This window comes from Kogia breviceps, chromosome 7 (genome assembly GCF_026419965.1).
Source record: "Kogia breviceps isolate mKogBre1 chromosome 7, mKogBre1 haplotype 1, whole genome shotgun sequence".
NCBI lineage: Eukaryota > Metazoa > Chordata > Mammalia > Artiodactyla > Physeteridae > Kogia > Kogia breviceps.
In genome coordinates, this window is record NC_081316.1 from 48887076 (window position 1) to 48905440 (window position 18365).

The window sequence follows — 18365 nt, forward strand, 5'->3', positions numbered from 1 at the left end:
AGCATACAAAGTAAGGTAAGAGTAGAGCAGCATTTTCCAAGAAACTCAGGGGTAGAAAGTGTAGGCCAAGGATGTTCTATCTAGCTGTCCTTCATATCAAGGCTATAGAATATAGTTTAAAACATACAAAAATTCAGGGAATACTGAGCCCATGAGTCCTTCCTGAGAAATCTACTAGAGCAGTGGTTCTCAGAGTGTAGTCCCCAGACCAGCAACATCAGAGTCACCTGGGACCTTGTTAAAATGTATATTCTCAGATCCACCTCAGACCTGCTAAAATCAGAAGCTTTGGCATGGAGTATATCAATTTGTGTTTAAGCAAGGCCTGCAGGTGGTTCTGATGCACATTCAACAGGAGAATGAACTTCTTCCAGCCAACAGATGATTGAGGAAACTTTGGCAGAGGACTGATCACAAGCATTTAATACATTGATTGTAGATTTAAGTCTAAGACATGAGTGGGGACATGATTGAACAACAGTATGTAAAGCATTTTGTATATTGCCAAAGTAGATAGAAAGAATACAACTGAAAGATGAAAGAATAAGAGACACAGAAAGACAAAAGTAGAATAAGACCATTAATTGTTGTATAGGTGGAAGTCAGAGGACACCATTTAAAGCACCATAAAAGATAAAATGGCAAAGGTAACTAGTAGAATAGCTCAACTAAATGCAATATGTGATCCTGTACTGCAAAAAAATTACTAAGAGAACCTTATTAGTACAGTTGATGAAACTAGAAAATAGAATGTAGATTAAATAAAAGTATTGATCAGTATTAAACTACTTGAACTTGATAACTGTACTGTGAATATTCAGGAAAATATTCTTGTTCATAGGGAATACATGCTAGTGATAGGGTAAAATGGCATGATATATGTAACCTACTCTCAAATAGTTAATAAAAAGTGATACACATTTTAGAGAGAAAAAGAAAACATGGCAAAATGTTAAAATTTGTTGAGCCTGTAAAGGGTACATGGGAGGTTTCTTTGTACTATTCATGCAAATTTAATGTAAGTTTGAAATTATTACAAAATAAGAAGTTTAAAAAGTTATGTCAGTCAGTCATTTCCAACTAAATCATTTAGGTTACCCCAATTCCCTGTTACATAGGTTTATTGTATGTATTTGAATGGAACAAACTTTCACTTCTTTAAAATATCCTATACTTCAGACCTTACTAATGCATATCAGTCATCTCAATAAATTTGAATTTAGTGAATTTTACAAGAACAAGACAGACAGTGATGACTAGTGTTATCTCTCTCCTCAGAAGGAGCAAAATCATGCTAAAAATTGCTAGATATAAGAACAGATTTTGATACTAAAAATTTAAAGATTGGAATGGCTTTATAATTTTCTTAAAGCATTTAAAATTATGCTTGCCAGCAATTCCACTCCTGGGTATATGTACAGAAAAACCCAAAACACTAATTTGAAAAGCTACATGCACCCCAATGTGCACAGCAGCATTATTTACAATAGCCAAGATATGGAAGCAACCTAAGTGTTTATGAACAGATGAGTGGATAAAGAAGATTTGGTATGTATGCACAATGGAATACTACTCAGCCATAAAAAGAATGAAATTTTGCCATATGCAACAACACATATGGACTTGGAAGGTATTATGTCAGAAAGACAAATACTGTATGATATCACTTACATGGAATCTAAAAAATACAACAAACTAGTGAATATAACAAAAAAGCAGACTCATGGATATGGAGAACAAACTAGTGGATGCCAGTGGGGAGAGGGAAGGGGGGAGGGGCTATGAGGTAGGGGTAGGGGGCTATGAGGTACAAATTATTAGATATAAAATAAGCTACAAGGATATATTTTACAACATGGGGAATATAGCCAATATTTTATAACTATAAATGGAATATAATCTTTAAAAATTGTGAACCACTATATATACACCTGTAACATATAATATTGTACAACTCTACTTAAATTTAAATTTTTTTTTTAATTTTTAAGAATAAAAATAAAAATATGATCACCATTTATGTACCCAGTATGATTTAAAGCTAACAAGAGATGGAAGTTCATTTTATTATTTCTTCACATTTTTCACCCCATAATCTATTATCATTTACTATAAACCTCAGGTAGACAAAACAGAAAACATTTTGCATTGAATACTTAATGCTTTTCACTTTGCACTGCTTAGTCCAAACAAAATATCCAGCAAATAAGACTAGTTGTTCCTTTCTAAATATAGTAAAACTCAAAAGTATTAATGTGAATTAACTTAGGGTGGAAATAATAAAGATGTGTACAAATGACATGTCCTACTATTAAAAATGTTATTTATACCAGCTTTAACCCAAGTTTTAAAATGATAGTGAAGCACTTTTTCTTTTTAAAGATATGGATGTAATGAGACCCTTAATAAATGAGCAAAACTTTGATGGGACATCAGATGAAGAACATGAGCAAGAGCTTCTGCCTGTTCAGAAGCATTACCAGCTTGATGATCAAGAGGGTATTTCGTAAGTGTTAAGGTTAAATGTCATTTTCTCTTTTCACTCAGTGTATATTTTGTAATCATCTTCTATGGACCAGGCACTTAAGTAGATACTACAGAAGACACAAAGATGAATAAGATGTGGTCCTCACCCTCAAGGCGTTTTTAGTCTATTTGGGAAAGAAGAAATACATCTAAATTATAGAGCCATGTGTAGGAATTACTAAAATGATGATATGTATCAAATGCTATGGATCTTGAAAGAAGGGAGGTCAGATTGAGAGGAAGAGAAATTTTAAGAGAAGGGGCTTCTGAAAATGGTTAGGAGTTAGACCACGGCAAGTAGGTAGTAAACACTTCTTTATGTTGAGTGAATGGTATGAAACAAAGTCATGGTCCCAGGGAAGCAGTGGAACATTTTTTAAACTTTTTTTGTTATTTTGTCATCATTAATAGATTTGAATACAGTATTATTCTAATAGTGATTTAACAGTTAAGCAAAGTAACATTTTAATTGATCAAAAAAAAAATAAAGTAAAAAGAATTTTAGGCAAGCATTTTTGTTTCATAAGTTAAAAATTTGTGCTATTCTTCCTAGTTTAATTTGTTTTTTCTTGGTCAAGAGACCTCCTTCAAATGCCTGTTGGAAACTTTTCTTAGGTGAAATCACTTGGGAGTTCATGTTGTCTGAAAGTTAATTAGTATTTATCTTACCTGATGATACACATAGTTTTAGAAATTGTATGTTTTTTTTCTTTTAATTAACTTCCTCTGAGGTTGATAATCATAGATCAACTATGTTTAATATCCTGATTACATAGATAGTACAATAAATTGCTGTTTTACCAGCTTAGCTGTATATAATCTTCAGCATTGTTCTGAATATCATAGCAGCAAAGAATCTTATGAGAAAATTACTTTTTCTTTATTACTTTAATAAGTACAAAAATACTTTCACTTAAATAACTCATTTAATCTCCATAGTAACCCTCTGAATTCTACTTTTAAGTAGCAAAGATAGGACTCAAACCAAATATAACTTTTGGCTCATTCAACTTCTGGTTGAATGGAAATGTTAATTTGATTCCTTGCCTAGATTAATTTTTAGTTCCCTTCTAATGCTAAAACCATGGTCATGTGATTTTAATAGCTTTTGTTCTAAAATGTTTAAATCTTACAACTTTTACTTTTCAGATTTGTACAAACTCTTATGCATCTTCTTAAGGGAAATATTGGAACTGGTCTTTTGGGACTTCCACTGGCAATAAAAAATGCAGGCATAGTGGTAAGACTCATCTTTGTAATCTCTAGTTAAAATACAGTTATCAGTCTTAATTTACAGCAAAAATTACAAGTTAACATCTGACCTAGTCAAATATAACCTGGTCAAGTGACAACTAGATAATCATTTAGCTGTTGCTGATAAAATTATGTGAACTGTGATAATATCTAGCTAAAAATGAGAGTTAATTACTCTTTTCATTTCTACTTAATTACTTATTTATAATATTTGACAGAAAGATCCTAAATCAGTATTTGATTTTTCCAGGTATGGTTATATCTTATTATTCTTTTGGATTTTCAGGAATTTAAGTAATATGTTCATATCAACAAATATATTTATAGAGTATTTGTATTGGTGAAATTTTATAGTTTTTTAGATTCCAAATAAAATATGTAGTTTTCAGACTTAAAGAATAATAGTTAAGAAAAGGAATAACAATATCTTTTGAAAACAAATATTCAAAGTTTGGTTAGAACCAATTATTGTAATTATAGAGAATCCTGATGGGGAGAATTCACTTATGAAGTAGTGAAATTATATTTAAATTTTTAACTGACCAGTTTTCTTAACAACAGTTGTAACTATCTTCTTTCTCTGCATTGAACTTTGTCTACCCTAATTTAGAGAAACTTAAAAATTCCTGATTATAAAAATAAACTTTGGCAACATTTTATCTGTCTCTCAATAATCAGGCATCATTTTAATTTTAGTAAATAAATACTTGAAAATTTTTTTGTACCACTTTTTCAAATAATTATTTACTAGGCACAGTTTCTCACACGTAATTCTCAACAAGTAATCTATGGAAGAAGTAGATTGCCCACAATCCCAGATGATACAGTGCTTTTTAGTCATTTAGATAATGTTTCATAGTTGTATATACTTATAATGGTGAGACACTGATAGTCACAGACTTGCCATCTGATGTTAAATATGATGTTGTAGTCTATTCTACTTTGTTGCATACCTATACCCTACATTCATAGGTTTGGATAGCCAAGTTGATAAGATGGAATCATATGTGGTTGTCTTAAATATTGCTAAATTCTCTCTGTATCAGGTCACTAATTTCCCTTATGCAAATGACTCTTTAATCATTTTGTCTAACAAATATTTATTCACTGCAAATTAGTAGTCTGTTGTCTCATTGTTTATAAGGTAACTTGATTTTTATTAAACTGAAATATTTAAATATTATAAAATGTTTCCCTCACAGCTTGGACCAATCAGCCTTGTGTTTATAGGAATTATTTCTGTTCACTGTATGCACATTTTGGTACGTTGCAGTCACTTTCTATGTCAGAGGTAAATGTGGATTTGTTAAGTCTATTTAATTTATTTTAAATCTATATATTTATTTAAAGTATCAGATAGTCTTATAGTTCTACTGTGCTTTGCAACTAGAAGTTGTATTTCCTATAATCTGTTACATAGACAAGTCTAGAATAATGAATATGGGAAAAGGTAGCATTTCATATGATTGCAATCTAGTCAGAATATATATTTCTTTTAAAAGAAGTGAAATAGAATGGTTTCTTTTATTTAGTGTAAGTGAAAAAAAATCAGGGAAGTTACATGGGGAAAATGTTGGCAGCAGGGCTACTTTTAGTTAAAGAATAATGGTCTTTAATTTGTTAGTAATTTCATTTTGGGTGTAATGCCTTTGCTGCTCTTTGCTGATATGTGGGTTGGTAGATAATCAATAAAACAATATTTTGTTTTCTTTATTTTTGCATCATAAAATGATTCTATTGGATAGTGAACCAACTTTTTTTAAAAATGAATATTGTCTATTCTGATAAACTAATATTCTAATCTTAACTTTTTTGTTGTTGCTAAATGTTCTTAAAACTTCAGGCACATCATTTATGATCTTTAAATAACAATATATACTTTAAAAAAATAGGAGAGACAACATGGCTGTTTTGATGATTAAATAGGGTAGTTTGTGTAACAATATATTATAAAGCCCTGTACAGATGTATTAAATAATGCCGTTCTAAGAATGGAATAATTTAAACATGAAGAGTGTAGTTGATGTTTTTAGATAATTGAAACATTTAAATCAGTGAAACACAAATACTACGTTATATGAATTCAACAAATACATAAACTTTAACAGTAGATAAAAACTAATATACCGGTAAGAAGGGTATATAAAAATGTTTAATTTCATGAGATAACTTTAGAAGTATGCAGATCTCGAAATTTCAAAAACTCCTCTGTCAGTGTATAGCCCATTTATCTGATGTTCTTTCCCAGAAATGGATTTATGGACCAGTTAAAAATTTTTCTCTTTCATATGCATGTATGTCATTAAATTTCAGGTTTAAAAGGTCAACATTAGGGTATAGTGACACTGTGAGTTTTGCTATGGAAGTGAGTCCTTGGAGTTGTCTGCAGAAGCAAGCAGCATGGGGACGGTAAGTACTTGCTATGTTATTAGTAATTATTTTAAGTATTAATAATATTTAAAATTACATTAATTTTAAGTATTTTAATCTGGCAAGATACATTAACGAAAGTGTGATAAAGTTGGGAGGAAACAATATTTAGAGTTAGACAGACCTGGATTCAAATCTCAACTCTACCACCTTACAAATTTATGACCTGGGTCAAAGTATTTTTATTTTGTTTTAGTTTTTCACTATCAAATGAGTTTATAATAATACTTCACAGGATTATTATGGTAGTCTAAATAAATGATATTTATAAAGCACCTAGCTAACCTCTGGTATAATCATGCTCAATAATTAACTAAAGGAAAAAAAAAGCAAGAGAAATGTTGCTATCTCTATTTCAAATAAAATAGTGGTGTTTAGCTACATGTTCTTAAGACATCTGAAGTATGTATTTTTGCATAATCTTGTTTTTATTACTGTATTGCTTAAATGTAACTTTATTATTAGTGGACGTGGCTAATCAAAATCAGGTAAATACAGGACTGGAAAATAAGCACAGGCAATTCACAACATGCTGACTGTGGTACAAATGGTACGTGCGGTGAAAATTAAAAGAAGGAAAACAGTGTTAGTAGTTTATGGTTAAATATGGCCTTTCTGGGGATTTTCAGGACGTTAGATGTGTGTGTGAGCTGCTCAGAGTTCACAGCCTGATATGCGGTGTAGGAGAAGGAAGAAAACAGAGCCTAATACCCTAGGGATTTGCTCCCAGAACCCTGTCTTCTTCCTTCTTCTCCCCCAGTCTATAGGCAACTTTGTCTATTTTTTTTCTATCAAAAAGAATGGCTTTCAGATAGAAGTGGCGGGAATGATTGTTGGTTAAGGATGCTAAAATCAAAGGTGGATGAAGAGGGCTTCCCTGGTGGCACAGTGGTTGGGAGTCCGCCTGCCGATGCAGGCGACACGGGTTCGTGCCCCGGTCCGGGAGGATCCCACGTGCCACGGAGCGGCTGGGCCCGTGAGCCACGGCCGCTGAGCCTGCGCGTCCGGAGCCTGTGCTGAGAGGCCCGCGTACCGTGGAAAAAAAAAGTGGTGGATGAAAAGATCTTAAGGGAATACCTTATATGTAATTCATCAGTGAGAAGAAACTTGAATTCGTTTCAAGGTACCAAGATTACTAACAAATGAGATCCCTGAAGAACCATTGAGAACTAGAGAGTTGTGGCAAGAATGAAGGTGGGAACGGGCCCTTCAGGTTTCAAATGGGAGGAGGAGGGTCTATAGATTTTTTTTAGACTAGGTTGCTTGACCGCTTGACATTAATGGTCAAACAAGAGACTATAACGAATTAGTAAGTGCAAGCTCTTTTGTCACTAATTATTCCCAGAACAATAGGGAAAGGTATGGGCTGTATACTAATAACATGTAGGCAGACTTTTTATTATAATACCACCCAAATAAAGCTCATTTGACCGGTGATTTCCCTTTCCTACTCCCATATGCTATTTTATGTAGCTGTAATTTTTTAGAGTATCTAAAAAAATATGAACAGAGCTGAGCTCCTGGAGAGGTTTCTGGTGGAATGACTTAGGGCCCTGCCCCCAGTCCTCTCCCATTCCTATTCTTATTAGTGATTTGGATAGTAGGGAATATGTTCATCCTGTTTGCTAGGAAATACACTGGGTTGATCTGAAAAAGATCTTGAGAAGTAGGAGAGATGGGCTTAAACTAACTGATGAAATGTTTTCATGAAATCATTTTATAGACAGATACTCTTAAACTGTTGAATTTTAGAAGGAAATGATGGGAAAATATGGGCTTTAAACTTATGTAACATTTTTTTGCTCCATAATAATTCTAGTGATATACAGATCATAAATATGCGCTCTTTGTAGAAAATAAATGCTTTAAGCCTATTCCTTATTGTAATGAAGTAAAAAGAATAAATACTATTATGAAATGTTTTAAAATAGTTAAAAAGAGAAAAAATACATCGACATCTTAGCAGCTCTTCTTAATACTTATTTGTGGGTATCTCTTTTCAGGAGTGTGGTTGATTTTTTCCTGGTGGTAACACAGCTGGGATTCTGTAGTGTTTATATTGTCTTCTTAGCTGAAAATGTGAAACAAGTAAGTATTTTTCTCCAGCTTTTGAAATCATTTTCTTCTGATGCCATAGTTATGGCATCATATTTCCTCTGAGTAAGCTGTGGTTGAATATGAAAATGTGTTTCTTTCATAAATCATGTATCTTTCTAGATTTTCCTTTAGTTGTTTTTTTTGCAAGTTGGATTCTGCTATTATTGATTTTTACATTTTTTGCTATTATATCAATAATGCTTGTTCTTTCAGATCAAAGCAGGCATAATTTACTGATTCTTGGCTATTTGGAATTTAGATCTCAAAAGCAGATATACGGATATTTTGGTAGCATATTTTTTACATTGATATTTTATAAAAAAGTATATAAGGCATTAGCCAGCAGCCTAAAAAGTGAAGTTAAAAAGTGGGCATTACTAAAATCTCATAATTATTGCCATTGTCTAAAAAGATACTGTGTCCAGAAATGTACAGTGTTCTGCAGTTCTCTCCATATTATAAAGTTTGTTTTAAGAGTGGTTTGCAGTCTTGGTAGAGACTGTCAATTTGAACAAACATGCAAAGCACTGAAATAAAAAAGCTCCCCTATCAGAATAATGCCAAAGCACATCGTTTCTTTATGTGCTTTAACTGGTAGTTGGCCTATTATTCCTACTTTACCCTCTGCTCTTCTTTATTTTAATCAATAACATTTATTAGTATACACAAGTGCATGGTGCAGTAGTAGGCATTATATATAGTAATATGTAACACTTCTCGTAGGTATTTTAATGTAAAATCATGTGAGTATGTGTTCTGAAGAATCTATATGTATATATCTAAGTATATACTTGACTCATTTTTCTAAGTTATAAACTGCTTCATTTTATATTTAGACCAAGATTTGGCAATATTTTTTATAAAGGGCCAGATAATAAGTATTTTCTGTTTTGCAGGCCATATGATCTCTGTCTCAACTCAGCCATAGAAAACAATACGTTAGATATGGCTGTATTCCAATAAAATTTTGTTTGCAAAAATAGGTGGTAGATTGGGTTTGGTCTGCAGTCCAAAGTTTAATAAAGCCACCAGCTTAGGTTTTTAATGTTGGAAAGGGTCACTGAGTCTTTCTTTTATAAATAAGAGAGTTGATGATTTAATCAGCACTACTCATTACAGATGATGTGCTTTTGATTTTACAAGTATTTAGTTCCACAAGTCACATATTTTTAGGGCTGCTAACTCAGTTAAGAGGCTATTTATTGGCAAGATAGACATACCATCTTAGCAGTCATTTACGTAGAATACAGTGGAAATGGTGCCTTTCTAGGATTGTGCAGCATGGTAGTACTATATCTTTTCTATCATCTCCTAAGAGAGCTACCAACAAGCTTGATTTAAAGTTATAAGTAATGCTAATAATGCCTTATAATCTTATATTTATAAGCTATGATATATATCCTTTTATTTTATACAACTACTCTGTAATATAAGTTCTATGCTCATTTTATGCATGAGGAAACCTAGTCTCACAGAGCATGAGCTGTGTCTCCTAGGTCATGTGAATTAGGCAGAAACTTAGGTGCCTGACATAGCTGCCACACAGTGTATTAATTTTTCATCACTGGGCAGGACATTGTCTGATTTTAGTTGTGTGTATGTGTATGCATGTGACATAGACCGTATTAAGTACATAAAATAAATATAAGCTTAGGATTGGTGACTTTCTCCTATGAAATTATATCAGATGCTTCCAAAGTTGAATGGAAGAATTTAACTCATTTGCACATATCCTAAGAAGACCAGGTAGAAAAAGTGACTCTCTGGAAGGTAAGGAGAAGCTTGCTGTAGATAGATGAAAGATCTTTTGAGGAGTGAAGAGCAACACGGAAAAAGACATTCAATCAGACTTGAGACTTGAAAAGCTGAAAGCAACGCTGAGCACCTCACCTCTGCAGAGCAGACAGGTGGTCATTGTAACAGCATCGTCAGAGATTTTCCCTCTTTGCAGAGGTGTTCTCACACTTGATAGCAACCTCCAATAAAAGATACATGGTTTGATTAAACCTTGCTACTACTTTTACAGTTAAAATTCGTAAGATTTTTACCTCTTTAATCTACATAAAATTGAAGGTTCAGTATTTCATCGAATCTTAAGAGTTTAGTTCCCATACAAACGTGTACATCTCCTGCTTTGTAACTGTCACATGGCTGTTCTTGATCCCGTTAAGCCACTGTGGACAATCAACAGGGGGAAAAGAACAGTGGTGCTTCCAGTGATTCTAGTCCATGGTGGTTATAGTAGCTCCTCTCTGTTCTTACTCTAAGACACTCAAGAAAATGTCAGGTAGACAAAATAGTGTATATGGGCATGAAGAGTTGGGAAGGGATTTTACATTCAGAGGAAGAAAAATGTTGTGATACCAAAGACCATGGACTTTAGAGTCAGAAGATCTGAATTCAAATCCGTGCTCTCAGTTTTAACTCACACATTGGGTAAGACCCTCTTGTCCCTCGTCAAGCCTCGGTTTCCTTATTTGTAAAATGGGAATGGTAGCAAAATCTCCCCATGTTCCTCATAAATTTATTGTGAGGCTCAGCTGACAAAAGGTTTGCGAAAGCCTTTATAAAATGCATATTGCATTTTATATGCAGTATGCAAATGTAGCATATTGTGTCTTTAATTCTGCATTTTAGCTTTGCTGAAGAACATAATCTGCCTTTGGAATTTTAACCATTAAATTACTGAATTGAAAAGTTAATAAATAGTAGAATTTAGTAAATTTGAGATCTAAATGGAAACAACTGAATTTAGTAATTTTATTTTATAATATTTATTTCAGTGTTTTGCATTTTGGTAAACATGTGAGATCATAGGAAGTCCTATTAGATAGCCAATCTCTGTCTCTAGAGGGCACCAAAGGATTCAAATGTTTACCTGAATCTTGCTCTGGGTATGTATCTACATTTTTATTTTACTTTATTTTTTAATCTTGAGAATTTTTATAACCATTTTTCTGCCAAAGGATACTAATTATTATGAGAGATTTGTGGTAGAATTGATTTCAAATTCCCAAGCACCTAATGACTCAAACAGTCCTTTCTAAAATTGGTTATATAACTGCTTTTCTCTTACCAGGTATCCTTGTTAGAGCTTAACTTTGATCATTATCTAATCTGATTATTGGATGTACTTCTTTGATACAGAAGTATTTGGCTGTAAATAATTTGGTTACAGAAGAAATTGGGTCAACAAATAAAATACATTCTTAAAAGCCAAGTAATGTGAATTATCAAATTTGCTTCTATTTCAAATTATAGAAAATAAAATTAAAAGTTTTAATGGACAATTACAAGATAAATGAGAGCTATGCATTTCTTAAATGGTACATGGTGTAACCTGAGAGTTTGTTAGTCCTGTGTGAGTTATAAATTGCCAATATAACTTAAAACTAGTAGATATATTCCCTGCAGTTTAAGATGATATGTACATTTATAGTGACACTAAACATTGCTTATTGTGGATAAGTGTAAAATTAAACACCTAAATTATTATTCATATTAGGATTTTGTTCTGTACTTCTGACTTTTTGGCCTTTTGTTACTGTATTTAAGGAGAGAGAGAGAGAGAGAAAGATGTCAAGGTGGAGGCCAGGTGGCTACTTGGGCAGGGCCCCTCTTTAAGGATTGCAGCATTTTGGTCAGGTAAACATGTACCTGTCACAAGCTAGATTCTCGGGTCTCAGGCCTGGGTTTGAATCCTAGAACCAAGACTTACTGACTTGATATTACATAGGGTTTTTTTTTTGCCCTCCCTAAAGCTCAGTTTCCTCAGCTATAAATTGATATTAATACTACCACCCACCTCAGAGTGTTGTTTTGAGGATTAAATGAGATGTTGTATAAGATTTAGTTCAGTACCTGACACATAGAAAGTACTCAGAGTATACTTGCTGTTATTACTATAGGGTCTGGTTCTTAAGAATTATGTATCCAGAGACTTGATAAGTCTTTGTGTTCCATTGTGTTCAAAGGAGGGTACAGTATTTGGGGCAAATAGATTTTCACTGGAATTTATATTATAGTTTGATCTTCCTGTGCTGTGAGTTTTCAAGATTATTTTAAAAGTCCTCTATAATTTCATTTCTATTTTTGTAAGTTGGATTATGTGATTAATTGAATCAAGGACAATTTTTAATAAATGGAGGCTATAAATCATTGAATCTCTTTTGAAAGTTGAATATAGGTTTATAGAAGTGGCTGAATAAATTTTGAGGCAAAGTTGATTTATCGTGTAGAAGTGTTTTGCTCTAATAAAAATTTATTTAGTGTCTAGCATGCATGAAGATAGTTGATTTTTAACAAATATTTATTGACAGTGATGATAATTCATCAGCAGTTGCTTTATAAAATACCTTTAAAGTTAGGCTCTGATTTCTAAATTTAATTTTGAGTACTGTACATTTCTAAGAGGTACTTAGAGATTGTTTCTTACGTTGAAAAAAGTATGTTAGTAGAATACCCAATGGCCATTCTGGACAAGCATGCTTCCACTTTTGATTATCTCAGAAGCAGGTTGAGCCCTTCTAGGCATCATGAGCATCACAATCACAAAGCTTCAAAATAAATTAGTAAATCCATCCTCATAATTTTCTAGTGAACTTTCTTTTCACAGTATGATAAAGTTATTTTGCAAAGAAGATTATCCTGTTTTAATTATCCTTAAATTTGATATATATATTTCTAAGACACTAGAGTATCTTAAAACTATGTAAGTATTTTATTTGTTGTAAATGAATTTATCATAGAGTATATATAGATCATAATTTTCTTCATATTTCTCCTTTATGATTATAAGTTGATGGAAGTTTTTTTCCCCCCTCTTCCTTATTCTCCTGGTAATCCTGTATAGGTTCATGAAGGGTTCCTGGAGAGTAAAGTGTTTGTTTTGAATAGTACCAATTCATCAGATCCATGTGAGAGAAGAACTATTGACCTAAGGATATATATGCTTTGCTTTCTTCCATTTCTAATTCTTTTGGTCTTCATTCGTGAGCTCAAGAATCTGTTTGTGCTTTCATTCCTTGCCAACGTTTCCATGGCTGTGAGTCTTGTGATAATTTATCAATACATTGTTAGGGTAAGTATAACATGTTTTTAACTGTGTCATATGTTTTTAACAAGTAAATATTTTTCACTTTGGAGGTAAAAGTAATGATAAGTAAAGACTCTACTTCATATGTGTCACATAGGAGATAATCAGGGAACTCTGGTTTCCTTTTGGGGGATACTGCTTAGTTGAAAAAGCAATATATGACATAGAGGTTGAAAGCATAGGCATTGTAGTCAGGTCTGGTTTTGAATCTTGGTCAGTATGTTTCTGGGCTGTATGATATTGTTTCAGAAGATAGTAATACCTGACTTATTATAGTTGTGAGATTTAGGATCATGCCTTAGTGCACTGCCTAACATGAAACAAAGAACTCATTAGTGGTTTGTCTATTCCTTTAAGATTTAAACCAATCACAAGAGATGGGAGTATAGACGTGATTTTATAATTTTCTTTCACTTCTGAACCTTTATTTGCACTTCAGCTCACTGCCACTACACTAGGCTGTAACCTCTTTATCTGATGTATGCAATAACCTCAACTCATTTCATTGTCGGCAGTCTGGAGATTCTTAACCCAGTTTCCTTAAAATATTCTATTGATGGGATTCAGGGGATCTGCAAATCCCTTAAAATTATTTGTAAGATTTAGTGTTTCTGTATGTATATAAGCATTTTTCTACTGAGCAGCTATATAGCTTTCATCTCTCGTAGGAGCCAATGACTCAAAAAAGGTAGACAATCCTATTTTTTCCTGATACAGTCCATTTTATACATTGCTGCCAAAGCAGTTGTCCTAAAATCTCCATTAGCAATTCATTACAAATTCTCTTATGATGGATCTATGTTTCCTTTTTGCCCCATCTTAATTCCAAAGCCTGTAGACTCTTTGTTATAGCATGTGAGAGTGAAAGGGGACAGGCAGGAAGATCTCATAAGGCTTTCTGGAGTTCGTGACCCCTTGGCTGGACATGTAGGAGTTAGTGGAGCAGAAAAGGAGGCTCCTTAGGTAGAGGGAACCATGTGAGCCTTCAAGTTCCGTTTAGCGTTATCCAATAATCCAAACATTTTAATAATTATTTCATTTTGACCCTAGCTTATGTTTCACCATTATATCACACAGTTCTACCTATGCTTCAGATGTTCTAAATCTATTCCCCAAATTTTCCCTGTGCTGTCACACTTCAGTTTCTTTGTTCATCCTCTTTCATTGGCCTTGAATTCCACTTCTAGTCAGGTAAAGGCAGAGACACAGGCTGGTGAGGAGACTTGGGCTAGCCGGAAGAAGTGACCAGTGTGGACCCAGGGACCTTGAACAAGATGCGCAGTCTGTGAGTTTCCAGATAATGAGAGTTAGAAGAAGGCTATGAGTCAGGACCAAGAAATCAAAGCCAGAGTCAAGGCATAGGCACAAGTAATAAGGGTAATGGCAACTGTCAGGTCAAAGAGTAAGATGCTGAAACCACGAGGAGATCTGTTCTAGAGAACAGCACAGCGTTATTGAGATAGAAAGCCAAAGTCGGGAAATCTTAGAGACCAAAACAGCAATGAAAGTAGAGTGGGGAATGAATTTCACTGGACACCGTCAGCAGTGGTTGATAACTGACTATATGGCTCTCAGCTCAGACGTTGAATATGCTTATGTATTTCCTGTTGTGGCAGGAGCCATACCCAGTGAGAACAGCCTGGGACTTACAGGTGGAAACAGGTAATCAGGAGCATTTAGCTCAGATGGAATGTGTGGGCGTGAGGGAAACAATTGCTTTTGGCAGTGAAATCCTAACAGCTTGGCTACATTTAACATAGGATGCTTAAAGTTTTTATTGAAAGAATTATTCACATTTATAATACACATTTGCTGCTGTGAAGCTCAGAAGTATATGATTTCGCTCTTCCATTTTAAATTCTTTCAAGTAAGTAAAGATATAACTTATTGACATCTTATTTTTTCTTTCTCCAGAATATGCCAGATCCCCACAACCTTCCAATAGTGGCTGGCTGGAAAAAATACCCTCTCTTTTTTGGTACTGCTGTATTTGCTTTTGAAGGCATAGGAGTGGTAAGGATTTAGTCTTTATTACTATTTTTTAAAATCTTAAGTTAAGGGCTTCCCTGGTGGCACGGTGGTTGAGAGTCCGCCTGCCGATGCAGGGGACGCAGGTTCGTGCCCCGGTCTGGGAGGATCCCACGTGCCATGGAGCGGCTGGGCCCGTGAGCCATGGCCTCTGAGCCTGCGCGTCCGGAGCCTGTGCTCCACAACGGGAGAGGCCACAACAGTGAGAGGCCCGTGTACCACAAAAAAAACCCAAAAAACAAAAACTTAAGTTAACACAAAGACTTATTTACATTTAAAAATGCCTGTTCTTCTTTTGTTTCTATTTTTTTATTCCTAGAAAATGATTTGCATTTTGGTATGATAGACTTGAATTATAGTTTACTTCTCCTACTTACCAAGACTTTTATCTTAGATGTATCACTTTTTCTTAATCTGTAAAATGAGAACATTTGAATAGATGATTTTTTTAACATTTTATCATGGAAATTTTCAAACCTATACAAAACTTAGAGAATAGTGTGATGAATGCCTATGTAAGCATCGCCCAGCTTCAAAAACCATTAACTTATGGCTAATTTTGTTTGATCTATATTCTGTCTACTCTAGCAAGTCTGGGTTATATTCAGACAAATCCCAAACATCATATTTTATAGACTAGATGATTTTAAATGAATTGAAATTGTTACAAAGTTACTGTTGCATAAGAAGAGTCAAATATAAATTCTCAGATTTATACGTATCATACTTGTTTTGAGAAATGATGTAATCATAAAGCTAATACCAAGAGATACAAACATCCTGAGAATTCTGAGATCCTAAATATTTCTATTAAAGATGCTTCCAGTTCATTTCAAGCCTCGAATATGTAGATTTGGGGAAAGTTGAATATTGCTGTTTACTCCATAGCTTATGTTTCATAGTCTGATGGTTTGTTATGGGAGCAAAACCACTCATAAACATCTATTCATATGAACCACAGACAAAACAGAACTAAAAGACAGTTTTATGCCATTTTACTTGAGTTTCTGCTCTCTCTGAATTCTCCTTTATAGAATTCTCACTAATTCTTACAGCTCCACTTATCCGTGTTACAGACATAAGTGTAGATTTTCATTTCTGCTTTAACTAGTAAGCTCTAGTTAACTGTTGGACATTTCCAGTTAAGTGTTGTTCCTCTGACATCTCAAATTCAACAACTCCGAAGTCTAACAGATAACCTTTTTTTAAAAAAATCTAAAGCCAGTTTCACTTTCTCATTTCTCTATTTATTTTAGTTTTACTTCCAGTCACTCAAGCTTGAAATGTTGGAGTATTTCTTTTCACTGTGTCCCTGGTTTCCCCATTCCAGTCAGTTATTAAGACATGTTGAGTCTTCTTTTCATATTTCCCCAAATCTATTCCATAAAGGAGATTATATGTAAAACACTTAATGCTGCTTTAGGGAGCCTCTGTAAATGTTCATTTCCTTCTCTTCCTCCTTTTCTAGCTGCATTGACACCATGCTTGACTTTAGCTTCTTATTTCAGGTCTGGATTATCTCTGGAACATACAAATTGTTCACTGTTCTCTTTTCTGTTAATCACTTAAAATTTCCATGTAGACCTGACTAACGCACCTGAAAAGTGGAGATGAAATTAGTTATTATCTCATGAGGTTATTGTAAATACTATGTGATGTATTACATGCAAAGCTTTTGAAAAATACCTAGCACAATGTAAGCACTCAGTAAATACTTGTTATTATTATTACTTAGTATCTTTTACTGCGTGGTCAAATTGTGTGACCAAAATCTCCAAAGATTTGCCTAAAAAATTAACTTTTCAGTTAGCCTTTTTCCTTTAAAGGTTTTTTTTCCCCATAATGAAATTATTCATCTTATTAAATTGACGGACATTAGATACAGATGGATAGATATAGAAACAATTATAGACATGTATATACATGGGTTAATATACATACATATATTTCCTAACTTTGTCTGCTGAGAGAACTGGAAGCAGTGTCACCCAGTAGCAATGAGCACACCCAGCACCCAGATCTTGAGTTCTAAATACAATTCTCCAACAAAGGAACCAAAGTTCTTTGGAGAAATAGCTGATTGTAGGGCTGAAGCAAGGAAATTCAATGTGGGTCTGGAGCATCTTGTAGTGCCAGAAAGTATGGAAGTGCTCAAAAAACAAAAGAATGGTTGCATGTCAAAGGGCCACAGGGCCCAACCTGATAGAATTCACGATGACCAAAGATGGAACGATATGAGCAACAAAATAAATAATAGTGTTTGGGATTCATACTCAAAGTATAAAACAAATATACATGAATCCACACTAATACAGATAAATGATTAAATAAATAAGTACACAGGGCAGATTTTCAAATAACTTATATAGATACCCCCCCTTCAGGAGCTGTAATGTAATCCCCTCTATCTGTAGTGACTTACTTCCAGTGAATAGAGTATGATGAGGGAGGAGGGAAAATCTTTACAGGCAGAGAAACCTGGCAAACACTGCCTTGCCCAAGTGATCAAAATTAACTTCACCAGTGATAAATCATATTGATAGCATGTGTGATGAGAAGGGCACTGCACCTCTGTGGTATCCTTTTCTGAAGCCTGTTTTCCCAGTCTAGTCATGAAGAAAACATCAGACAAAACCAGATAGAGTGACAGTGTACCAAATACCTAACCAATGCTCCTCAGAACTATCAAGGTAATATATAATGAGGAAGGATTGAGAAACTGCCACAGACCAGAGGAGATTAAGGAGACAGGACAGCAGAATGCAATGTGCTGTCCTGGATGGGACCCTGGAGCAGAAAAAGGACGTTAGTGGGAAAACTAGTGAAATCCAAATAAAGTTTGGAGTTTAATAGTAATATACCAATATTGGTTCTTAGTTGTAACACAGGTACTCAGGTTGTGTGAAATATTAACAATAGTGGAAACTGGTCAGGA

The 18365-nt window shown here is 33.9% G+C and overlaps 1 protein-coding gene across 2 annotated transcripts in view; it reads left to right on the plus strand.

The window, feature by feature from the left end:
• SLC36A4 (solute carrier family 36 member 4) overlaps window positions 1-18365 on the plus strand; it is a 45748-nt gene that overhangs the window by 8065 nt on the left and 19318 nt on the right. The window contains exons 2-8 of one of the 2 annotated variants that reach the window (XM_059068638.2): window positions 2383-2506; window positions 3676-3766; window positions 4983-5071; window positions 6094-6189; window positions 8214-8298; window positions 13160-13387; window positions 15317-15415. In XM_059068638.2, the coding sequence (XP_058924621.1) occupies window positions 2383-2506; window positions 3676-3766; window positions 4983-5071; window positions 6094-6189; window positions 8214-8298; window positions 13160-13387; window positions 15317-15415 (812 nt within the window). Of the gene's footprint in view, window positions 1-2382; window positions 2507-3675; window positions 3767-4982; window positions 5072-6093; window positions 6190-8213; window positions 8299-13159; window positions 13388-15316; window positions 15416-18365 lie in introns of those variants that run through there. The other variant, XM_059068639.2, reaches the window with a different exon arrangement.